Genomic DNA, 21,738 nt, shown 5'->3' with positions numbered 1-21,738 from the left:
AGGCCCGACCAGGACTTAAACCCAGAATGGAACTAGGGGGAAGGCCCGACCAGGACTCAAACCCAGAATGGAACCAGGGGGAAGGCCCGACCAGGACTCAAACCCAGAATGGAACTAGGGGCTAGGCCCGACCAGGACTCAAACCCAAAATGGAACTAGGGGGAAGGCCCGACCAGGACTCAAACCCAGAATGGAACTAGGGGGAAGGCCCGACCAGGACTCAAACCCAGAATGGAACTAGGGGGTAGGACCGACCAGGACTCAAACCCAGAATGGAACCAGGGGGAAGGCCCGACCAGGACTCAAACCCAGAATGGAACTAGGGGCTAGGCCCGACCAGGACTCAAACCCAGAATGGAACTAGGGGCTAGGCCCGACCAGGACTCAAACCCAGAATGGAACTAGGGGGAAGGCCCGACCAGGACTCAAACCCAGAATGGAACTAGGGGGTAGGACCGACCAGGACTCAAACCCAGAATGGAACCAGGGGGAAGGCCCGACCAGGACTCAAACCCAGAATGGAACTAGGGGGAAGGCCCGACCAGGACTCAAACCCAGAATGGAACTAGGGGGAAGGCCCGACCAGGACTCAAACCCAGAATGGAACTAGGGGGTAGGACCGACCAGGACTCAAACCCAGAATGGAACCAGGGGGAAGGCCCGACCAGGACTCAAACCCAGAATGGAACTAGGGGCTAGGCCCGACCAGGACTCAAACCCAGAATGGAACTAGCGGCTAGGCCCGACCAGGACTCAAACCCAGAATGGAACTAGGGGGAAGGCCCGACCAGGACTCAAACCCAGAATGGAACCAGGGGGTAGGACCGACCAGGACTCAAACCCAGAATGGAACCAGGGGGAAGGCCCGACCAGGACTCAAACCCAGAATGGAACTAGGGGCTAGGCCCGACCAGGACTCAAACCCAGAATGGAACTAGGGGCTAGGCCCGACCAGGACTCAAACCCAGAATGGAACTAGGGGGAAGGCCCGACCAGGACTCAAACCCAGAATGGAACTAGGGGGTAGGACCGACCAGGACTCAAACCCAGAATGGAACCAGGGGGAAGGCCCGACCAGGACTCAAACCCAGAATGGAACTAGGGGGAAGGCCCGACCAGGACTCAAACCCAGAATGGAACTAGGGGGAAGGCCCGACCAGGACTCAAACCCAGAATGGAACTAGGGGGTAGGACCGACCAGGACTCAAACCCAGAATGGAACCAGGGGGAAGGCCCGACCAGGACTCAAACCCAGAATGGAACTAGGGGCTAGGCCCGACCAGGACTCAAACCCAGAATGGAACTAGCGGCTAGGCCCGACCAGGACTCAAACCCAGAATGGAACTAGGGGGAAGGCCCGACCAGGACTCAAACCCAGAATGGAACCAGGGGGTAGGACCGACCAGGACTCAAACCCAGAATGGAACCAGGGGGAAGGCCCGACCAGGACTCAAACCCAGAATGGAACTAGGGGGAAGGCCCGACCAGGACTCAAACCCAGAATGGAACCAGGGGGAAGGCCCGACCAGGACTCAAACCCAGAATGGAACCAAGGGGTAGGCCCGACCAGGACTCAAACCCAGAATGGAAACAAGGGGAAGGCCCGACCAGGACTCAAACCCAGAATGGAACTAGGGGGTAGGCCCGACCAGGACTCAAACACAGAATGGAACTAGGGGGAAGGCCCGACCAGGACTCAAACCCAGAATGGAACTAGGGGGTAGGCCCGACCAGGACTCAAACCCAGAATGGAACTAGGGGCTAGGCCCGACCAGGACTCAAACCCAGAATGGAACTAGGGGCTAGGCCCGACCAGGACTCAAACTCAAAATGGAACTAGGGGGAAGGCCCGACCAGGACTCAAACCCAGTATGGAACTAGGGGGAAGGCCCGACCAGGACTCAAACCCAGAATGGAACTAGGGGGTAGGACCGACCAGGACTTAAACCCAGAATGGAACCATGGGGTAGGCCCGACCAGGACTCAAACCCAGAATGGAACTAGGGGCTAGGCCCGACCAGGACTCAAACCCAGAATGGAACTAGGGGCTAGGCCCGACCAGGACTCAAACCCAGAATGGAACTAGGGGGAAGGCCCGACCAGGACTCAAACCCAGAATTGAACTAGGGGGAAGGCCCGACCAGGACTCAAACCCAGTATGGAACTAGGGGGAAGGCCCGACCAGGACTCAAACCCAGAATGGAACTAGGGGGTAGGACCGACCAGGACTCAAACCCAGAATGGAACCAGGGGGTAGGCCCGACCAGGACTCAAACCCAGAATGGAACTAGGGGCTAGGCCCGACCAGGACTCAAACCCAGAATGGAACTAGGGGCTAGGCCCGACCAGGACTCAAACCCAGAATGGAACTAGGGGGAAGGCCCGACCAGGACTCAAACCCAGAATGGAACTAGGGGGTAGGACCGACCAGGACTCAAACCCAGAATGGAACCAGGGGGAAGGCCCGACCAGGACTCAAACCCAGAATGGAACTAGGGGGAAGGCCCGACCAGGACTCAAACCCAGAATGGAACCAGGGGGAAGGCCCGACCAGGACTCAAACCCAGAATGGAACCAAGGGGTAGGCCCGACCAGGACTCAAACCCAGAATGGAACCAAGGGGAAGGCCCGACCAGGACTCAAACCCAGAATGGAACTAGGGGGTAGGCCCGACCAGGACTCAAACACAGAATGGAACTAGGGGGAAGGCCCGACCAGGACTCAAACCCAGAATGGAACTAGGGGGTAGGCCCGACCAGGACTCAAACCCAGAATGGAACTAGGGGCTAGGCCCGACCAGGACTCAAACCCAGAATGGAACTAGGGGCTAGGCCCGACCAGGACTCAAACCCAAAATGGAACTAGGGGGAAGGCCCGACCAGGACTCAAACCCAGTATGGAACTAGGGGGAAGGCCCGACCAGGACTCAAACCCAGAATGGAACTAGGGGGTAGGACCGACCAGGACTCAAACCCAGAATGGAAACAGGGGGAAGGCCCGACCAGGACTCAAACCCAGAATGGAACTAGGGGCTAGGCCCGACCAGGACTCAAACCCAGAATGGAACTAGGGGCTAGGCCCGACCAGGACTCAAACCCAGAATGGAACTAGGGGGAAGGCCCGACCAGGACTCAAACCCAGAATGGAACTAGGGGGTAGGACCGACCAGGACTCAAACCCAGAATGGAACCAGGGGGAAGGCCCGACCAGGACTCAAACCCAGAATGGAACTAGGGGGAAGGCCCGACCAGGACTCAAACCCAGAATGGAACCAGGGGGAAGGCCGGACCAGGACTCAAACCCAGAATGGAACCAAGGGGTAGGCCCGACCAGGACTCAAACCCAGAATGGAACCAAGGGGAAGGCCCGACCAGGACTCAAACCCAGAATGGAACTAGAGGGTAGGCCCGACCAGGACTCAAACCCAGAATGGAACTAGGGGGTAGGCCCGACCAGGACTCAAACCCAAAATGGAACTAGGGGGAAGGCCCGACCAGGACTCAAACCCAGTATGGAACTAGGGGGAAGGCCCGACCAGGACTCAAACCCAGAATGGAACTAGGGGGTAGGACCGACCAGGACTCAAACCCAGAATGGAACCAGGGGGTAGGCCCGACCAGGACTCAAACCCAGAATGGAACTAGGGGCTAGGCCCGACCAGGACTCAAACCCAGAATGGAACTAGGGGCTAGGCCCGACCAGGACTCAAACCCAGAATGGAACTAGGGGGAAGGCCCGACCAGGACTCAAACCCAGAATGGAACTAGGGGGAAGGCCCGACAAGGACTCAAACCCAGTATGGAACTAGGGGGAAGGCCCGACCAGGACTCAAACCCAGAATGGAACTAGGGGGTAGGACCGACCAGGACTCAAACCCAGAATGGAACCAGGGGGTAGGCCCGACCAGGACTCAAACCCAGAATGGAACTAGGGGCTAGGCCCGACCAGGACTCAAACCCAGAATGGAACTAGGGGGTAGGCCCGACCAGGACTCAAACCCAGAATGGAACCAAGGGGAAGGCCCGACCAGGACTCAAACCCAGAATGGAACTAGGGGGTAGGCCCGACCAGGACTCAAACACAGAATGGAACTAGGGGGAAGGCCCGACCAGGACTCAAACCCAGAATGGAACTAGGGGGTAGGCCCGACCAGGACTCAAACCCAGAATGGAACTAGGGGCTAGGCCCGACCAGGACTCAAACCCAGAATGGAACTAGGGGCTAGGCCCGACCAGGACTCAAACCCAAAATGGAACTAGGGGGAAGGCCCGACCAGGACTCAAACCCAGTATGGAACTAGGGGGAAGGCCCGACCAGGACTCAAACCCAGAATGGAACTAGGGGGTAGGACCGACCAGGACTCAAACCCAGAATGGAACCAGGGGGAAGGCCCGACCAGGACTCAAACCCAGAATGGAACTAGGGGCTAGGCCCGACCAGGACTCAAACCCAGAATGGAACTAGGGGCTAGGCCCGACCAGGACTCAAACCCAGAATGGAACTAGGGGGAAGGCCCGACCAGGACTCAAACCCAGAATGGAACTAGGGGGTAGGACCGACCAGGACTCAAACCCAGAATGGAACCAGGGGGAAGGCCCGACCAGGACTCAAACCCAGAATGGAACTAGGGGGAAGGCCCGACCAGGACTCAAACCCAGAATGGAACCAGGGGCAAGGCCCGACCAGGACTCAAACCCAGAATGGAACCAAGGGGTAGGCCCGACCAGGACTCAAACCCAGAATGGAACCAAGGGGAAGGCCCGACCAGGACTCAAACCCAGAATGGAACTAGGGGGTAGGCCCGACCAGGACTCAAACCCAGAATGGAACTAGGGGCTAGGCCCGACCAGGACTCAAACACAGAATGGAACTAGGGGGAAGGCCCGACCAGGACTCAAACCCAGAATGGAACTAGGGGGTAGGCCCGACCAGGAGTCAAACCCAGAATGGAACTAGGGGCTAGGCCCGACCAGGACTCAAACCCAGAATGGAACTAGGGGCTAGGCCCGACCAGGACTCAAACCCAAAATGGAACTAGGGGGAAGGCCCGACCAGGACTCAAACCCAGTATGGAACTAGGGGGAAGGCCCGACCAGGACTCAAACCCAGAATGAAACTAGGGGGTAGGACCGACCAGGACTCAAACCCAGAATGGAACCAAGGGGAAGGCCCGACCAGGACTCAAACCCAGAATGGAACCAAGGGGTAGGCCCGACCAGGACTCAAACCCAGAATGGAACCAAGGGGTAGGTCCGACCAGGACTCAAACCCAGAATGGAACCAAGGGGTAGGCCCGACCAGGACTCAAACCCAGGTCCAGAGACTGTCAACCCAACACCTTAAACGTTACACCAAGAGAGACAAACCCCTTGAGGAGGAGGTCACTAGTTGTGGGTTAATGTCACTCATTCTAATCTGGACAGCTCACTGTTCACGTCATAGAAAATGCCCCCTACATTAACACTGTCAGTACTGTTGATGTCCCCGTACCTTCTACATTAACCCTGTCAGTACTGTTGATGTCCCTGTACCTTCTACATTAACCCTGTCAGTACTGTTGATGTCTATGTACCTTCTACATTAACCCTGTCAGTACTGTTGATGTCTATGTACCTTCTACATTAACCCGGTCAGTACTGTTGATGTCCCTGTACCTTCTACATTAACCATGTCAGTACTGTTGATGTCCCTGTACCTTCTACATTAACCCTGTCAGTACTGTTGATGTCTATGTACCTTCTACATTAACCCTGTCAGTACTGTTGATGTCTATGTACCTTCTACATTAACCCTGTCAGTACTGTTGATGTCCCTGTACCTTCTACATTAACCCTGTCAGTACTGTTGATGTCCCTGTACCTTCTACAGTAACCCTGTCAGTACTGTTGATATCTATGTACCTTCTACATTAACCCGGTCAGTACTGTTGATATCTATGTACCTACTAGTATCCCTGTTAGTTAGGTTAGTCCCTACTAGTATCCCTGTTAGCTAGGTTAGCCCCCACTAGTATCCATGCTAGCTAGGTTAGCCCCTACTAGTAGCCCCTACTAGTATCCCTGTTAGTTAGGTTAGTCCCTACTAGTATCCCTGTTAGTTAGGTTAGTCCCTACTAGTATCCCTGTTAGTTAGGTTAGCCCCTACTGGTATTATAATAAATAACCTTTTTTGGCCTATACCTGCTGTTCGTGTCCCCTCATTGCCACAGGTTATGAGCCGGCCTGTGACATAGGTTAGCCCCTACTAGTATCCATGCTAGCTAGGTTAGCCCCTACTGGTATCCATGCTGGCTAGGTTAGCCCCTACTAGTATCCATGCTAGCTAGGTTAGCCCCTACTGGTATCCATGCTAGCTAGGTTAGCCCCTACTGGTATCCATGCTGGCTAGGTTAGCCCCTACTAGTATCCATGCTAGCTAGGTTAGCCCCTACTGGTATCCATGCTGGCTAGGTTAGCCCCTACTGGTATCCATGCTAGCTAGGTTAGCCCCTACTGGTATCCATGCTAGCTAGGTTAGCCCCTACTGGTATCCATGCTAGCTAGGTTAGCCCCTACTGGTATCCATGCTGGCTAGGTTAGCCCCTACTAGTATCCATGCTAGCTAGGTTAGCCCCTACTGGTATCCATGCTGGCTAGGTTAGCCCCTACTGGTATCCATGCTAGCTAGGTTAGCCCCTACTAGTAGCCCCTACTAGTATCCCTGTTAGTTAGGTTAGTCCCTACTAGTATCCCTGCTAGCCCCTACTAGTATCCCTGTTAGTTAGGTTAGTCCCTACTAGTATCCCTGTTAGTTAGGTTAGTCCCTACTAGTATCCCTGCTAGCCCCTACTAGTATCCCTGTTAGTTAGGTTAGTCCCTACTAGTATCCCTGCTAGCCCCTACTAGTATCCCTGTTAGTTAGGTTAGTCCCTACTAGTATCCCTGTTAGTTAGGTTAGCCCCTACCGGTATTATAATAAATAACCTTTTTTGGCCTATACCTGCTGTTCGTGTCCCCTCATTGCCACAGGTTATGAGCCGGCCTGTGACATAGGTTAGCCCCTACTAGTATCCATGCTAGCTAGGTTAGCCCCTACTGGTATCCATGCTAGCTAGGTTAGCCCCTACTAGTATCCATGCTAGCTAGGTTAGCCCCTACTGGTATCCATGCTAGCTAGGTTAGCCCCTACTGGTACCCATGCTAGCTAGGTTAGCCTCTACTGGTATCCATGCTAGGTTAGCCTCTACTGGTATCCATGCTAGCTAGGTTAGCCCCTACTGGTACCCATGCTAGCTAGGTTAGCCCCTACTGGTACCCATGCTAGCTAGGTTAGCCCCTACTGGTATCCATGCTAGCTAGTACCTTTGATATCTCTGTGTATCTTCTTCTCTGAGTGGAGGTATTCCAGACCCTTCAGAATCTCTCTGAGGATGGTGGCGATCTGAGTCTCATCCAGCAACCCCGGCTCCAACTGGAAAAACCACACAACCGCCTCTGTTAGCTAGGACAACTCACACAACCGCGCCAGTTAGCTAGCACAACTCACACAACCGCCCCTGTTAGCTAGCACAACTCACACAACCTCCCCTGTTAGCTAGGACAACTCACACAACCTCCCCTGTTAGCTAGCACAACTTACACAACTCACACAACCTCCCTTGTTAGCTAGCACAACTCACACAATCACCCCTGTTAGCTAGCACAACTTACACAACCTCCCCTGTTAGCTAGCACAACTCACACATCTCACACAACCACCCCTGTTAGCTAGCACAACTTACACAATCACCCCTGTTAGCTAGCACAACTCACACAATCACCCCTGTTAGCTAGGACAACTCACACAACCTCCCCTGTTAGCTAGCACAACTTACACAACCTCCCCTGTTTGCTAGCACAACTTACACAACCACCCCTGTTAGCTAGCACAACTCACACAACCTCCCCTGTTAGCTAGCACAACTCACACAACCTCCCCTGTTAGCTAGCACAACTCACACAGCCTCCCCTGTTAGCTAGCACAACTTACACAACCACCCCTGTTAGCTAGCACAACTCACACAACCTCCCCTGTTAGCTAGCACAACTCACACAACCTCCCCTGTTAGCTAGCACAACTCACACAACCTCCCCTGTTAGCTAGCACAACTCACACAACCTCCCCTGTTAGCTAGCACAACTTACACAACCACCCCTGTTAGCTAGCACAACTCACACAACCTCCCTTGTTAGCTAGCACAACTCACACAATCACCCCTGTTAGCTAGCACAACTCACACATCTCACACAACCACCCCTGTTAGCTAGCACAACTTACACAATCACCCCTGTTAGCTAGCACAACTCACACAATCACCCCTGTTAGCTAGGACAACTCACACAACCTCCCCTGTTAGCTAGCACAACTTACACAACCTCCCCTGTTTGCTAGCACAACTTACACAACCACCCCTGTTAGCTAGCACAACTCACACAACCTCCCCTGTTAGCTAGCACAACTCACACAACCTCCCCTGTTAGCTAGCACAACTCACACAACCTCCCCTGTTAGCTAGCACAACTCACACAACCTCCCCTGTTAGCTAGCACAACTTACACAACCACCCCTGTTAGCTAGCACAACTCACACAACCTCCCCTGTTAGCTAGCACAACTCACACAACCGCCCCTGTTAGCTAGGACAACTCACACAACCTCCCCTGTTAGCTAGCACAACTTACATAACTCACACAACCTCCCCTGTTAGCTAGCACAACTCACACAATCACCCCTGTTAGCTAGCACAACTTACACAACCTCCCCTGTTAGCTAGCACAACTCACACATCTCACACAACCACCCCTGTTAGCTAGCACAACTTACAATCACCCCTGTTAGCTAGCACAACTCACACAACCTCCCCTGTTAGCTAGCACAACTTACACAACTCACACAACCTCCCTTGTTAGCTAGCACAACTCACACAATCACCCCTGTTAGCTAGCACAACTTACACAACCTCCCCTGTTAGCTAGCACAACTCACACATCTCACACAGCCACCCCTGTTAGCTAGCACAACTTACACAATCACCCCTGATAGCTAGCACAACTCACACAATCACCCCTGTTAGCTAGGACAACTCACACAACCTCCCTTGTTAGCTAGCACAACTCACACAATCACCCCTGTTAGCTAGCACAACTTACACAACCTCCCCTGTTAGCTAGGACAACTCACACAACTCACACAGCCTCCCCTGTTAGCTAGCACAACTCACACAACCTCCCCTGTTAGCTAGCACAACTTACACAATCACCCCTGTTAGCTAGGAGAACTCACACAACCTCCCCTGTTAGCTAGGACAACTCACACAACCTCCCCTGTTAGCTAGCACAACTCACACAACCTCCCCTGTTAGCTAGCACAACTCACACAACCTCCCCTGTTAGCTCGCACAACTCACACATCTCACACAACCTCCCCTGTTAGCTAGCACAACTCTCACAACCACCCCTGTTAGCTAGGACAACTCACACAATCACCCCTGTTAGCTAGGACAACTCACACAATCACCCCTGTTAGCTAGGACAACTCACACAATCACCCCTGTTAGCTAGGACAATTTACACAACCTCCCCTGTTAGCTAGGACAATTTACACAACCTCCCCTGTTTGCTAGGACAACTTACACAACCGCCCCTGTTTGCTAGCAAAACTCACACAACCGTTAGCTAACACAACGTCCACATATCGTCTGACTACTGGTAACATCACTCACCAGATCTAATGCCGAGCCTCCCCCTAGATACTCCATAATGATCCACAGCTTGGCCTCCTGAAGCAGACAAGAGAAGCCAGTTACAGAGGCCCTGTTAGGACAGGGGCTGGTTCCTCCAAATCTGTAGCAATAAGTGCTGATGCCCTGAGAAGCTCTGTCTGGTGGGAGTCAGGAGTCTTTTATCCTGGTTCCATTTGGGATTAAATAGAGAGAAGTGGGAAGTGAGATTAAAATGATGTTAAATCCCTTCCTACTAACATGACGATGGTCCTAAATATCAGCCTGTGGGCCAGATGTCTGCAGGGGAGTAGCACTTTCCCTTCGGTTCTTCTATCTAGTGGCTCTAACTGTTAAGTATCTAGGCCAGAAAAGAGGACACTTCGCTGAAGTATAGTATGTTTAGAGAACAACCTGGAAAAGCCTTCAACAGGGGGGTTTATGGGACAGCAGGGGGGGGTTTATGGGACAGCAGGGGGGGTTTATGGGACAGCAGGGGGGTTTATGGGACAGCAGGGGGGTTTATGGGACAGCAGGGGGGTTTATGGGACACCAGGGGGGTTTATGGGACAGCAGGGGGTTTATGGGACAACAGGGGGGTTTATGAGACAGTGGTTCAGTGGGACAGCAGGGGGGTTTATGGGACAGTGGTTCAGTGGGACAACAGGGGGGTTTATGAGACAGTGGTATAGAGGTATAGTGGGACAACAGGGGGGTTTATGGGACACCAGGGGGGTTTATGGGACACCAGGGGGGTTTATGGGACAACAGGGGGGTTTATGGGACAGCAGGGGGGGGTTTATGGGACAGCAGGGGGGGTTTATGGGACAGCAGGGGGGTTTATGGGACAGCAGGGGGGTTTATGGGACAGCAGGGGGGTTTATGGGACAGCAGGGGGGTTTATGGGACACCAGGGGGGTTTATGGGACAGCAGGGGGTTTATGGGACAACAGGGGGGTTTATGAGACAGTGGTTCAGTGGGACAGCAGGGGGGTTTATGGGACAGTGGTTCAGTGGGACAACAGGGGGGTTTATGAGACAGTGGTATAGAGGTATAGTGGGACAACAGGGGGGTTTATGGGACACCAGGGGGGTTTATGGGACACCAGGGGGGTTTATGGGACAACAGGGGGGTTTATGGGACAGCAGGGGGGTTTATGGGACAACAGGGGGGTTTATGGGACAGTGGTATAGAGGTACAGTGGGACAACAGAGGGGTTTATGGGACAGTGGTTCAGTGGGACAACAGGGGGGTTTATGGGACAGTGGTTCAGTGGGACAACAGGGGGGTTTATGGGACAGTGGTGCTCACTTTGAGATAGGAGACATAGTACTTGGCGATGAAGGGGTTGTCACACTGACCTCTCCTGCTCCATAACCTTTAACCCTGACCCCTAACCCTATGACCTACCTTCAGGTATGATCCATAGTACTTGGTGATGAAGGGGCTGTCACACTGACTCAACACAGTGATCTCCTGCTGAATATCCTCCATCTCATCCTCAGCCTCCTCCAGGTCAATGATCTTAATGGCCACCACCTTCTGAGTCCTGTTGTCTATTCCTTTAAACACCTCACCAAACGAGCCTTTACCGATCCTCTCCAACTTAGTGAACAGCTCCTCTGGGTCTGCCTTCAGGTTCTACAGGAGGAGAAGGGAGAGAGGGAGGGGGGAGGGGGAGGAGAGATGGAGGTAGGGGGGAGGAGGGAGAGAGGGAGGAGAAGGGAGGGGGAGAGGGAGGGGGGAGGAGGGTAATGTTATCCTCTGTTTTCCATTGCTTTAGCGTAGCTCAGAGGATCCTCTGTTTTCCATTGCTTTAGCCTAGCTCAGAGAATCCTGTTTTCCAGTGCTTTAGTCTTTAGCCTAGCTCAGAGAATCCTGTTTTCCATTGCTTTAGTCTAGCTCAGAGAATCCTCTGTTTTCCATTGCTTTAGTCTTTAGCCTAGCTCAGAGAATCCTCTGTTTTCCATTGCTTTAGCGTAGCTCAGAGGATCCTCTGTTTTCCATTGCTTTAGCCTAGCTCAGAGAATCCTGTTTTCCAGTGCTTTAGTCTTTAGCCTAGCTCAGAGAATCCTGTTTTCCATTGCTTTAGCCTAGCTCAGAGAATCCTCTGTTTTCCATTGCTTTAGTCTTTAGCCTAGCTCAGAGAATCCTCTGTTTTCCATTGCTTTAGTCTTTAATCAATCAATCAAATTTATTTTATATAGCCCTTCGTACATCAGCTGATATCTCAAAGTGCTGTACAGAAACCCAGCCTAAAACCCCAAACAGCAAGCAATGCAGGTGAAGAAGCACGGTGGCTAGGAAAAACTCCCTAGAAAGGCCAAAACCTAGGAAGAAACCTAGAGAGGAACCAGGCTATGTGGGGTGGCCAGTCCTCTTTAGCCTAGCTTAGAGAATCCTCTGTTTTCCAGTGCTTTAGTCTTTAGCCTAGCTCAGAGAATCCTGTTTTCCATTGCTTTAGCCTAGCTCAGAGAATCCTCTGTTTTCCATTGCTTTAGCCTAGCTCAGAGAATCCTCTGTTTTCCAGTGCTTTAGTCTTTAGCCTAGCTCAGAGAATCCTGTTTTCCATTGCTTTAGTCTAGCTCAGAGAATCCTGTTTTCCATTGCTTTAGTCTTTAGCCTAGCTCAGAGAATCCTCTGTTTTCCATTGCTTTAGTCTAATCATAGCAGAAACACTCAGTTGTTGATTGAACCTCTCTCAAAATACTGCTGTTTGTGTGCTGGAACTTTGCTGGACCTAAGATCAACTGAATGACTGAATGACTGAATCAACTGTGTCCATATGCTCATCATTGCATAATACTAGGTCAATTTGAGTCATTTAAAAAAATATTATAGTCACAAAATTATGTTTGTTCCTTTTAGTCATCAGTATGGGGTAGCCCCAATGTGACTCCTAGGATAATTTAATGTTAAATATTGTACTAGCCTATTATTGGACATGCAGAATGAACTAAGGGAATTCACTGTCTCTCTCTATCGGCAGCATGCTGTGCTTATGGAGCATGTCTTTAGTATTGTTAACATCAGGTGAGGGCTAGCTTCAGTATATAACACTATGGAGCATGTCTTTAGTATTGTTAACATCAGGTGACAGCAGGTGAGGGCTAGCTTCAGTATATAACACTATGGAGCATGTCTTTAGTATTGTTAACATCAGGTGACAGCAGGTGAGGGCTAGCTTCAGTATGTAACACTATGGAGCATGTCTTTAGTATTGTTAACAGCAGGTGAGGGCTAGCTTCAGTATATAACACTATGGAGCATGTCTTTAGTATTGTTAACAGCAGGTGAGGGCTAGCTTCAGTATGTAACACTATGGTGCATGTCTTTAGTATTGTTAACATCAGGTGAGGGCTAGCTTCAGTATATAACACTATGGAGCATGTCTTTAGTATTGTTAACATCAGGTGAGGGCTAGCTTCAGTATATAACACTATGGAGCATGTCTTTAGTATTGTTAACATCAGATGACAGCAGGTGAGGGCTAGCTTCAGTATGTAACACTTTGGTAAGGTGTACTTTAACTAGCTACTTGACATGAGGTGAAAACAGCATACCTGCATCCCTGGCAGGCTACTCTGAACCGGAGAGTGAGCCATGTCACCTGTCGACAGTCTGACCAGCTATAACAGCTAACTAGCTGGTCACTAGTTACAACCCCAGAATACACAACGCAGCAGGTCGGTCCGACGGGGGATGGCGTCGAGCGTCCTTATCGATGCATCTTGCTTCCTTATCGATGCGTCCTTATCAATGCGTCTTGCGTCCTTATCGATGCGTCCTGTGAATCCTTCCCCAACAAGCGCCGTACAAAGTTAAAACATGTCGACTCGGCCACGAAAACCTTGTGGAATTAGCAAGCTAGTTAGTATCTACCCCTGACTAGCTGCACAATGACAACAAATCAACCAGGAAAACAAATAGCTGCACAATGACAACAAATCAACCAGGAAAACAAATAGCTTCACAATGACAACAAATCAACCAGGAAAACAAATAGCTGCACAATGACAACAAATCAACCAGGAAAACAAATAGCTGCACAATGACAACAAATCAACCAGGAAAACAAATAGCTTCACAATGACAACAAATCAACCAGGAAAACAAATAGCTGCACAATGACAACAAATCAACCAGGAAAACAAATAGCTGCACAGTGACAACAAATCAACCAGGAAAACAAATAACTAGCTGACAACGTTAGCTGGACCGAACTAGTGAACGGTTTCAATGTATTTTTTTTTTACCGTAAAGTTCATTCACGATCTAATATCACTGATTATCTATCGGACTACTGGCTGTCACGTCGTTATCCGACGGGTCCTTCATCCAGCAGCCAGAAAACAACATTTTTGGTCCTGCGTCTCGCAAACATAAACCCAAATTCAATAGATATGAAACGCTCCGATCTTGTAATCGTTTTGGCTAACTTAAAATCCAAAAAAGGCCATTTACACGCTGTCAACTATACATATTAGCTGTGTTTTGTTCCTAATTTTCCTCCTGTCCTATCCACCATCTTGTCAGTGCTGTCGCAACTGGCGGATCCATATCGACGCTAAGCAGAGCGTTGGACGCGCCCGACGTGGGAACGGAGCAGAGGGCTCAAACAACACCGTTCACGACATTTCCACCGAGCAATTTACTACATGTGATATCATAACATGATAAGAATCATGATATTTTGTAACTGTTTGTAGAATACGTTGAAATCTAGATGAGCCGATAATACTATTGTAGCGTTTATAAAAAGCAAACGGGTGTTTTTTACTTTTGTGTTCCACTGTGTTCACTTGGCCGGTTAGCTCAGTTGGTTAGAGCGTCGTGCTAATAACGCGAAGGTCGCGGGTTCGATACCCGTACTGGCCATGACCCTCTTTTTTTGTGACTGTTTGAAGAGGCTGTGTTTGTATTTACTCGTCTCTCTAGATAAAGTTGGACTTCTTCTATTCTACTCCATTGGTCCCATAGGATATGGGTCTATTATAGTGGTTGACTTTGAACTGGCCCAACTATGGTCATGCTTATGGGAAGCCACTATGTGGTACTATTGCTCCTACTCTAGAGGCCTGATACAAAGGACACCAGCTGAGTTGTAGTGCAGTTACGACTGTAATAAACTCAATGGAAGTCTGCGTAACGCAGTGTTTGTTAGCCGTCAGTCAGTCGAGCCGATATGGCGACCAGGAAGAATCAGCGTTTTAGAGCCGCTTCTCCTTTCTGAAACTTTAAACTGCTTCAAGTCAGCGCAGTTGGATCGTAAAGGAACGCACCTCGGTCAACACACTGTTGGAAAATATACACGTGGACAAATCGGAAGGAAAAAAGGTAAGAAAGGAACGGGCGTCTTTTATGTCTTTTAGGTTACCTGAGCACCCTGCCCGTGTCGGCTAGATGGTAGACAGCCGTACTATTTTAAATGCAAGTGGAAAACCAATGCCAATCATGTCCTGTATTTTTCCTTTACCTCTAATTCCTACGGTTTGCCAGTTAATTCTCTCTCTCCATTGAGTTGTCTGAATTTACAGATGTACTCCAGTTGGAATATAATAGATGTGTGTGTGTGTTATATAAGGTACTCGTCCAACAGGATCATAGTGAATAGCCACGTTATCCAAGACAGGGGTAGCCTATAAAGTAATATTTGTTTTGGGGCTTTGGCTAACACCATGTGTTCGCAGTATGAGTTGATGGGTTTTCGCCTTGATCATTACTCAGTTCCCGTTACACATAAGAGTCAGTAGAAGTAACATTACCTCTCAAACTCGAGAAGACATCCTGCCTTCTCCCTACACTTCTCAGCTTCGCCCAGGACTCTTTCACGTCAACTACAATCCCGACTTTTTACAATGTTGTGAAACGTCAATAATCATTTAGAAACGCCAATCATAGCTTGCTTTATGGCTTTTCGAAACATCAGCAAGAAAGAATCGTTCAAAATGAAAAAATATACTGTAACAGTTTCTGCACAGATTTATACAGCTATGGCGGCCTCAATCCGAGGAATCTACACTTCCACGACACTTCCCCCTTTATTACCAGGTGTTCAGAGCATGATAGATAGCTAATTAACACAGGTGAACCGTCTTCCATAAACAAGCGCTGTATGGATCTGTAACTACTAAAGTGTAGTTTAGTAGGATGGAGGCTGTATGGATCTGTAACTGCTACAGTGTAGTTTAGTAGGATGGAGGCTGTATGGATCTGTAACTGCTACAGTGTAGTTTAGTAGGATGGAGGCTGTATGGGTCTGTAACTGCTACAGTGTAGTTTAGTAGGATGGAGGCTCCATAGCTGTATGGATCTGTAACTACTACAGTGTAGTTTGGTAGGATGGAGGCTGTATGGATCTGTAACTACTACAGTGTAGTTTAGTAGGCTGGAGGCTGTATGGATCTGTAACTACTACAGTGTAGTTTAGTAGGATGGAGGCTGTATGGATCTGTAACTACTACAGTGTAGTTTAGTAGGATGGAGGCTGTATGGATCTGTAACTGCTACAGTGTAGTTTAGTAGGATGGAGGCTGTATGGATCTGTAACTACTACAGTGTAGTTTAGTAGGATGGAGGCTGTATGGATCTGTAACTGCTACAGTGTAGTTTAGTAGGATGGAGGCTGTATGGATCTGTAACTACTACAGTGTAGTTTAGTAGGATGGAGGCTGTATGGGTCTGTAACTGCTACAGTGTAGTTTAGTAGGATGGAGGCTGTATGGGTCTGTAACTGCTACAGTGTAGTTTAGTAGGATGGAGGCTCCATAGCTGTATGGATCTGTAACTACTACAGTGTAGTTTGGTAGGATGGAGGCTGTATGGATCTGTAACTACTACAGTGTAGTTTAGTAGGCTGGAGGCTGTATGGATCTGTAACTACTACAGTGTAGTTTAGTAGGATGGAGGCTCCATAGCTGTATGGATCTGTAACTACTACAGTGTAGTTTAGTAGGATGGAGGCTCCATAGCTGTATGGATCTGTAACTGCTACAGTGTAGTTTAGTAGGATGGAGGCTGTATGGATCTGTAACTGCTACAGTGTAGTTTAGTAGGATGGAGGCTGTATGGGTCTGTAACTGCTACAGTGTAGTTTAGTAGGATGGAGGCTGTATGGATCTGTAACTGCTACAGTGTAGTTTAGTAGGATGGAGGCTGTATGGATCTGTAACTGCTACAGTGTAGTTTAGTAGGATGGAGGCTCCATAGCTGTATGGATCTGTAACTGCTACAGTGTAGTTTAGTAGGATGGAGGCTGTATGGATCTGTAACTGCTACAGTGTAGTTTAGTAGGATGGAGGTTGTATGGGTATGTAACTGCTACAGTGTAGTTTAGTAGGATGGAGGCTGTATGGATCTGTAACTGCTACAGTGTAGTTTAGTAGGATGGAGGCTGTATGGATCTGTAACTACTACAGTGTAGTTTAGTAGGATGGAGGCTGTATGGGTCTGTAACTGCTACAGTGTAGTTTAGTAGGATGGAGGCTGTATGGGTCTGTAACTGCTACAGTGTAGTTTAGTAGGATGGAGGCTCCATAGCTGTATGGATCTGTAACTACTACAGTGTAGTTTGGTAGGATGGAGGCTGTATGGATCTGTAACTACTACAGTGTAGTTTAGTAGGCTGGAGGCTGTATGGATCTGTAACTACTACAGTGTAGTTTAGTAGGATGGAGGCTCCATAGCTGTATGGATCTGTAACTACTACAGTGTAGTTTAGTAGGATGGAGGCTCCATAGCTGTATGGATCTGTAACTGCTACAGTGTAGTTTAGTAGGATGGAGGCTGTATGGATCTGTAACTGCTACAGTGTAGTTTAGTAGGATGGAGGCTGTATGGGTCTGTAACTGCTACAGTGTAGTTTAGTAGGATGGAGGCTGTATGGATCTGTAACTGCTACAGTGTAGTTTAGTAGGATGGAGGCTGTATGGATCTGTAACTGCTACAGTGTAGTTTAGTAGGATGGAGGCTCCATAGCTGTATGGATCTGTAACTGCTACAGTGTAGTTTAGTAGGATGGAGGCTGTATGGATCTGTAACTGCTACAGTGTAGTTTAGTAGGATGGAGGCTGTATGGATCTGTAACTACTACAGTGTAGTTTAGTAGGATGGAGGCTCCATAGCTGTATGGATCTGTAACTACTACAGTGTAGTTTAGTAGGATGGAGGCTCCATAGCTGTATGGATCTGTAACTGCTACAGTGTAGTTTAGTAGGATGGAGGCTGTATGGATCTGTAACTGCTACAGTGTAGTTTAGTAGGATGGAGGCTGTATGGGTCTGTAACTGCTACAGTGTAGTTTAGTAGGATGGAGGCTGTTTGGATCTGTAACTGCTACAGTGTAGTTTAGTAGGATGGAGGCTGTATGGATATGTAACTACTACAGTGTAGTTTGGTAGGATGGAGGCTGTATGGATCTGTAACTACTACAGTGTAGTTTAGTAGGATGGAGGCTCCATAGCTGTATGGATCTGTAACTAATACAGTGTAGTTTAGTAGGATGGAGGCTCCATAGCTGTATGGATCTGTAACTGCTACAGTGTAGTTTAGTAGGATGGAGGCTGTATGGATCTGTAACTGCTACAGTGTAGTTTAGTAGGATGGAGGCTGTATGGGTCTGTAACTGCTACAGTGTAGTTTAGCAGGATGGAGGCTCCATAGCTGTATGGATCTGTAACTGCTACAGTGTAGTTTAGTAGGATGGAGGCTGTATGGGTCTGTAACTGCTACAGTGTAGTTTAGCAGGATGGAGGCTCCATAGCTGTATGGATCTGTAACTACTACAGTGTAGTTTGGTAGGATGGAGGCTGTATGGATCTGTAACTGCTACAGTGTAGTTTAGTAGGATGGAGAGTCCATAGCTGTATGGATCTGTAACTGCTACAGTGTAGTTTAGTAGGATGGAGGCTGTATGGATCTGTAACTACTACAGTGTAGTTTAGCAGGATGGAGGCTCCATAGCTGTATGGATCTGTAACTACTACAGTGTAGTTTAGTAGGATGGAGGCTGTATGGATCTGTAACTGCTACAGTGTAGTTTAGTAGGATGGAGGTTGTATGGGTATGTAACTGCTACAGTGTAGTTTAGTAGGATGGAGGCTGTATGGATCTTTAACTGCTACAGTGTAGTTTAGTAGGATGGAGGCTGTATGGATCTGTAACTGCTACAGTGTAGTTTATTAGGATGGAGGCTGTATGGATCTGTAACTGCTACAGTGTAGTTTAGTAGGATGGAGGCTGTATGGATCTGTAACTACTACAGTGTAGTTTAGCAGGATGGAGGCTCCATAGCTGTATGGATCTGTAACTACTACAGTGTAGTTTAGTAGGATGGAGGCTCCATAGCTGTATGGATCTGTAACTGCTACAGTGTAGTTTAGTAGGATGGAGGCTGTATGGGTCTGTAACTGCTACAGTGTAGTTTAGTAGGATGGAGGCTGTATGGATCTGTAACTACTACAGTGTAGTTTAGTAGGATGGAGGCTGTATGGATCTATAACTGCTACAGTGTAGTTTAGTAGGATGGAGGCTCCATAGCTGTATGGATCTGTAACTGCTACAGTGTAGTTTAGTAGGATGGAGGCTGTATGGATCTGTAACTGCTACAGTGTAGTTTAGTAGGATGGAGGCTGTATGGATCTGTAACTGCTACAGTGTAGTTTAGTAGGATGGAGGCTGTATGGATCTGTAACTGCTACAGTGTAGTTTAGTAGGATGGAGGCTGTATGGATCTGTAACTGCTACAGTGTAGTTTAGTAGGATGGAGGCTGTATGGGTCTGTAACTGCTACAGTGTAGTTTAGTAGGATGGAGGCTGTATGGGTCTGTAACTGCTACAGTGTAGTTTAGTAGGATGGAGGCGCCATAGCTGTATGGATCTGTAACTACTACAGTGTAGTTTAGTAGGATGGAGGCTGTATGGATCTGTAACTACTACAGTGTAGTTTAGTAGGATGGAGGCTGTATGGATCTGTAACTACTACAGTGTAGTTTAGTAGGATGGAGGCTCCATAGCTGTATGGATCTGTAACTGTCTCTCTCTCTCTCTCTCTCTCTCTCTCTCTCTCTCTCTCTCTCTCTCTCTCTCTCCTCTCTCTCTCTCTCTCTCTCTCTCTCAATGTGTTTATGGTGCTGTGCCTGTCCCTCCCTCTCTCTCAATTCGAAGGGCTTTATTGGCATGGGAAACGTGTATACGTTGCCAAAGCGAGTGAAATAGATAATGAACAGAGGTGAAATAAACGTCTCTTTTTCCCCAGTAAACATTCCACTCACAAAAGTACCAAAACAATAAACACATTTCAAACGTCATATTATGTTCAAATGGTTAAAGTGCAGAAGGGAAAATAAATAAACATAAATATGGGTTGTATTTATAATGGTGTTTGTTCTTCACTGGTTGCCCTTTTCTTGTGGCAACAGGTCACAAATCTTGCTGCTGTGATGGCACACTGTGGTATTTCATCCAGTAGATACGGGAGTTTATCAAGATTGGGTTTGTTTTTGAATTCTTTGTGGATCTGTGTAATCTGAGGGAAATATGTGTCTCTAATATGGTCATACATTGGGCAGGAGGTTAGGAAGTGCAGCTCAGTTTCTCATTTTGTGGGCAGTGTGCACATAGCCTGCGTGGTGTAGTGGTTTTGCTGCTCTGAAGGCCCGGTGAAGTGGTTTTGCTGCTCTGAATGCCCGGTGTAGTGGTTTTGCTGCTCTGAATGCCCGGTGTAGTGGTTTTGCTGCTCTGAATGCCCGGTGTAGTGGTTTTGCTGCTCTGAATGCCCGGTGTAGTGGTTTTGCTGCTCTGAATGCCCGGTGTAGTGGTTTTGCTGCTCTGAATGCCCGGTGTAGTGGTTTTGCTGCTCTGAATGCCCGGTGTAGTGGTTTTGCTGCTCTGAATGCCCGGTGTAGTGGTTTTGCTGCTCTGAATGCCCGGTGTAGTGGTTTTGCTGCTCTGAATGCACGGTGTAGTGGTTTTGCTGCTCTGAATGCACGGTGTAGTGGTTTTGCTGCTCTGAATGCACGGTGTAGTGGTTTTGCTGCTCTGAATGCCCGGTGTAGTGGTTTTGCTGCTCTGAATGCCCGGTGTAGTGGTTTTGCTGCTCTGAATGCACGGTGTAGTGGTTTTGCTGCTCTGAATGCCCGGTGTAGTGGTTTTGCTGCTTTGAATTCCCGGTGTAGTGGTTTTGCTGCTCTGAATGCCCGGTGTAGTGGTTTTGCTGCTTTGAATGCCCGGTGTAGTGGTTTTGCTGCTTTGAATTCCCGGTGTAGTGGTTTTGCTGCTCTGAATGCCCGGTGTAGTGGTTTTGCTGCTCTGAATGCCCGGTGTAGTGGTTTTGCTGCTCTGAATGCCCGGTGTAGTGGTTTTGCTGCTTTGAATTCCCGGTGTAGTGGTTTTGCTGCTTTGAATTCCCGGTGTAGTGGTTTTGCTGCTCTGAATGCCCGGTGTAGTGGTTTTGCTGCTCTGAATGCCCGGTGTAGTGGTTTTGCTGCTTTGAATTCCCGGTGTAGTGGTTTTGCTGCTCTGAATGCCCGGTGTAGTGGTTTTGCTGCTCTGAATGCCCGGTGTAGTGATTTTGCTGCTCTGAATGCCTGATTTAGTGGTTTTGTGGTATTCCCCATGGATGGTTTTGACCAGGGTCCATAGGGAATAGGGTGCCATTTTGGAGGCTTTGGACCAGGGCCCATAGGGAATAGGGTGCCATTTTGGAGGCTTTTGACCAATGCCCATAGGGAATAGGGTGCCATTTTGGAGGCTTTTGACCAGGGTCCATAGGGAATAGGGTGCCATTTTGAAGGCTTTTGACCAGGGTCCATAGGGAATAGGGTGCCATTTTGGAGACTTTTGACCAGGGTCCATAGGGAATAGGGTGCCATTTTGGAGGCTTTGGACCAGGGCCCATAGGGAATAGGGTGCCATTTTGGAGGCTTTTGACCAATGCCCATAGGGAATAGGGTGCCATTTTGGATGGTTTTGACCAATGCCCATAGGGTGCCATTTTGGATCCT

General features: G+C 49.0%; 2 protein-coding genes and 1 non-coding gene across 12 annotated transcripts in view; 2 read left to right on the top strand and 1 right to left on the bottom strand.

Moving 5' to 3' along the window:
- LOC118948704 (serine/threonine-protein kinase 24) overlaps positions 1-14,305 on the bottom strand; it is a 104,290-nt gene extending 89,985 nt beyond the window's left edge. The window contains exons 1-5 of one of the 6 annotated variants that reach the window (XR_016488225.1): positions 13,993-14,286; positions 13,300-13,586; positions 11,147-11,377; positions 9,739-9,795; positions 7,341-7,449 (exon numbers count right to left, since the gene is read on the bottom strand). Coding sequence is in view for 4 of the 6 variants with exons in the window: in XM_090206950.1 (XP_090063076.1) it covers positions 7,341-7,449; positions 9,739-9,795; positions 11,147-11,377; positions 13,300-13,341 (439 nt within the window). In the remaining 2 variants the exon portion in view is untranslated. Of the gene's footprint in view, positions 1-7,340; positions 7,450-9,738; positions 9,923-11,146; positions 11,378-13,299 lie in introns of all 6 variants that reach the window. The other 5 variants (XR_016488224.1, XM_090206950.1, XM_090206951.1 and 2 more) reach the window with 5 other exon arrangements.
- Positions 14,306-14,458: 153 nt separating this feature from the next.
- Positions 14,459-21,738, top strand: part of LOC110513522 (FERM, ARHGEF and pleckstrin domain-containing protein 1) — a 120,051-nt gene continuing 112,771 nt past the window's right edge. For all 5 annotated transcript variants that reach the window (XM_090206947.1, XM_090206946.1, XM_090206945.1 and 2 more), the window contains exon 1: positions 14,459-15,073. The gene's annotated coding sequence lies outside the window, so the exon portion shown is untranslated. The remainder of the gene's footprint in view (positions 15,074-21,738) is intronic.
- Positions 14,541-14,614, top strand: trnai-aau (transfer RNA isoleucine (anticodon AAU)). Its single transcript has one exon. It is a non-coding gene; the product is annotated as a tRNA-Ile (tRNA).

The sequence above is a fragment of the Oncorhynchus mykiss genome, chromosome 18 (assembly GCF_057628025.1).
Source record: "Oncorhynchus mykiss isolate SJ-2025 chromosome 18, ASM5762802v1, whole genome shotgun sequence".
In the NCBI taxonomy this organism is placed as follows: Eukaryota; Metazoa; Chordata; class Actinopteri; order Salmoniformes; family Salmonidae; genus Oncorhynchus; species Oncorhynchus mykiss.
The sequence above is the reverse complement of the archived record's forward strand: the minus strand, read 5'-3'. Positions and strand labels throughout refer to the sequence as shown.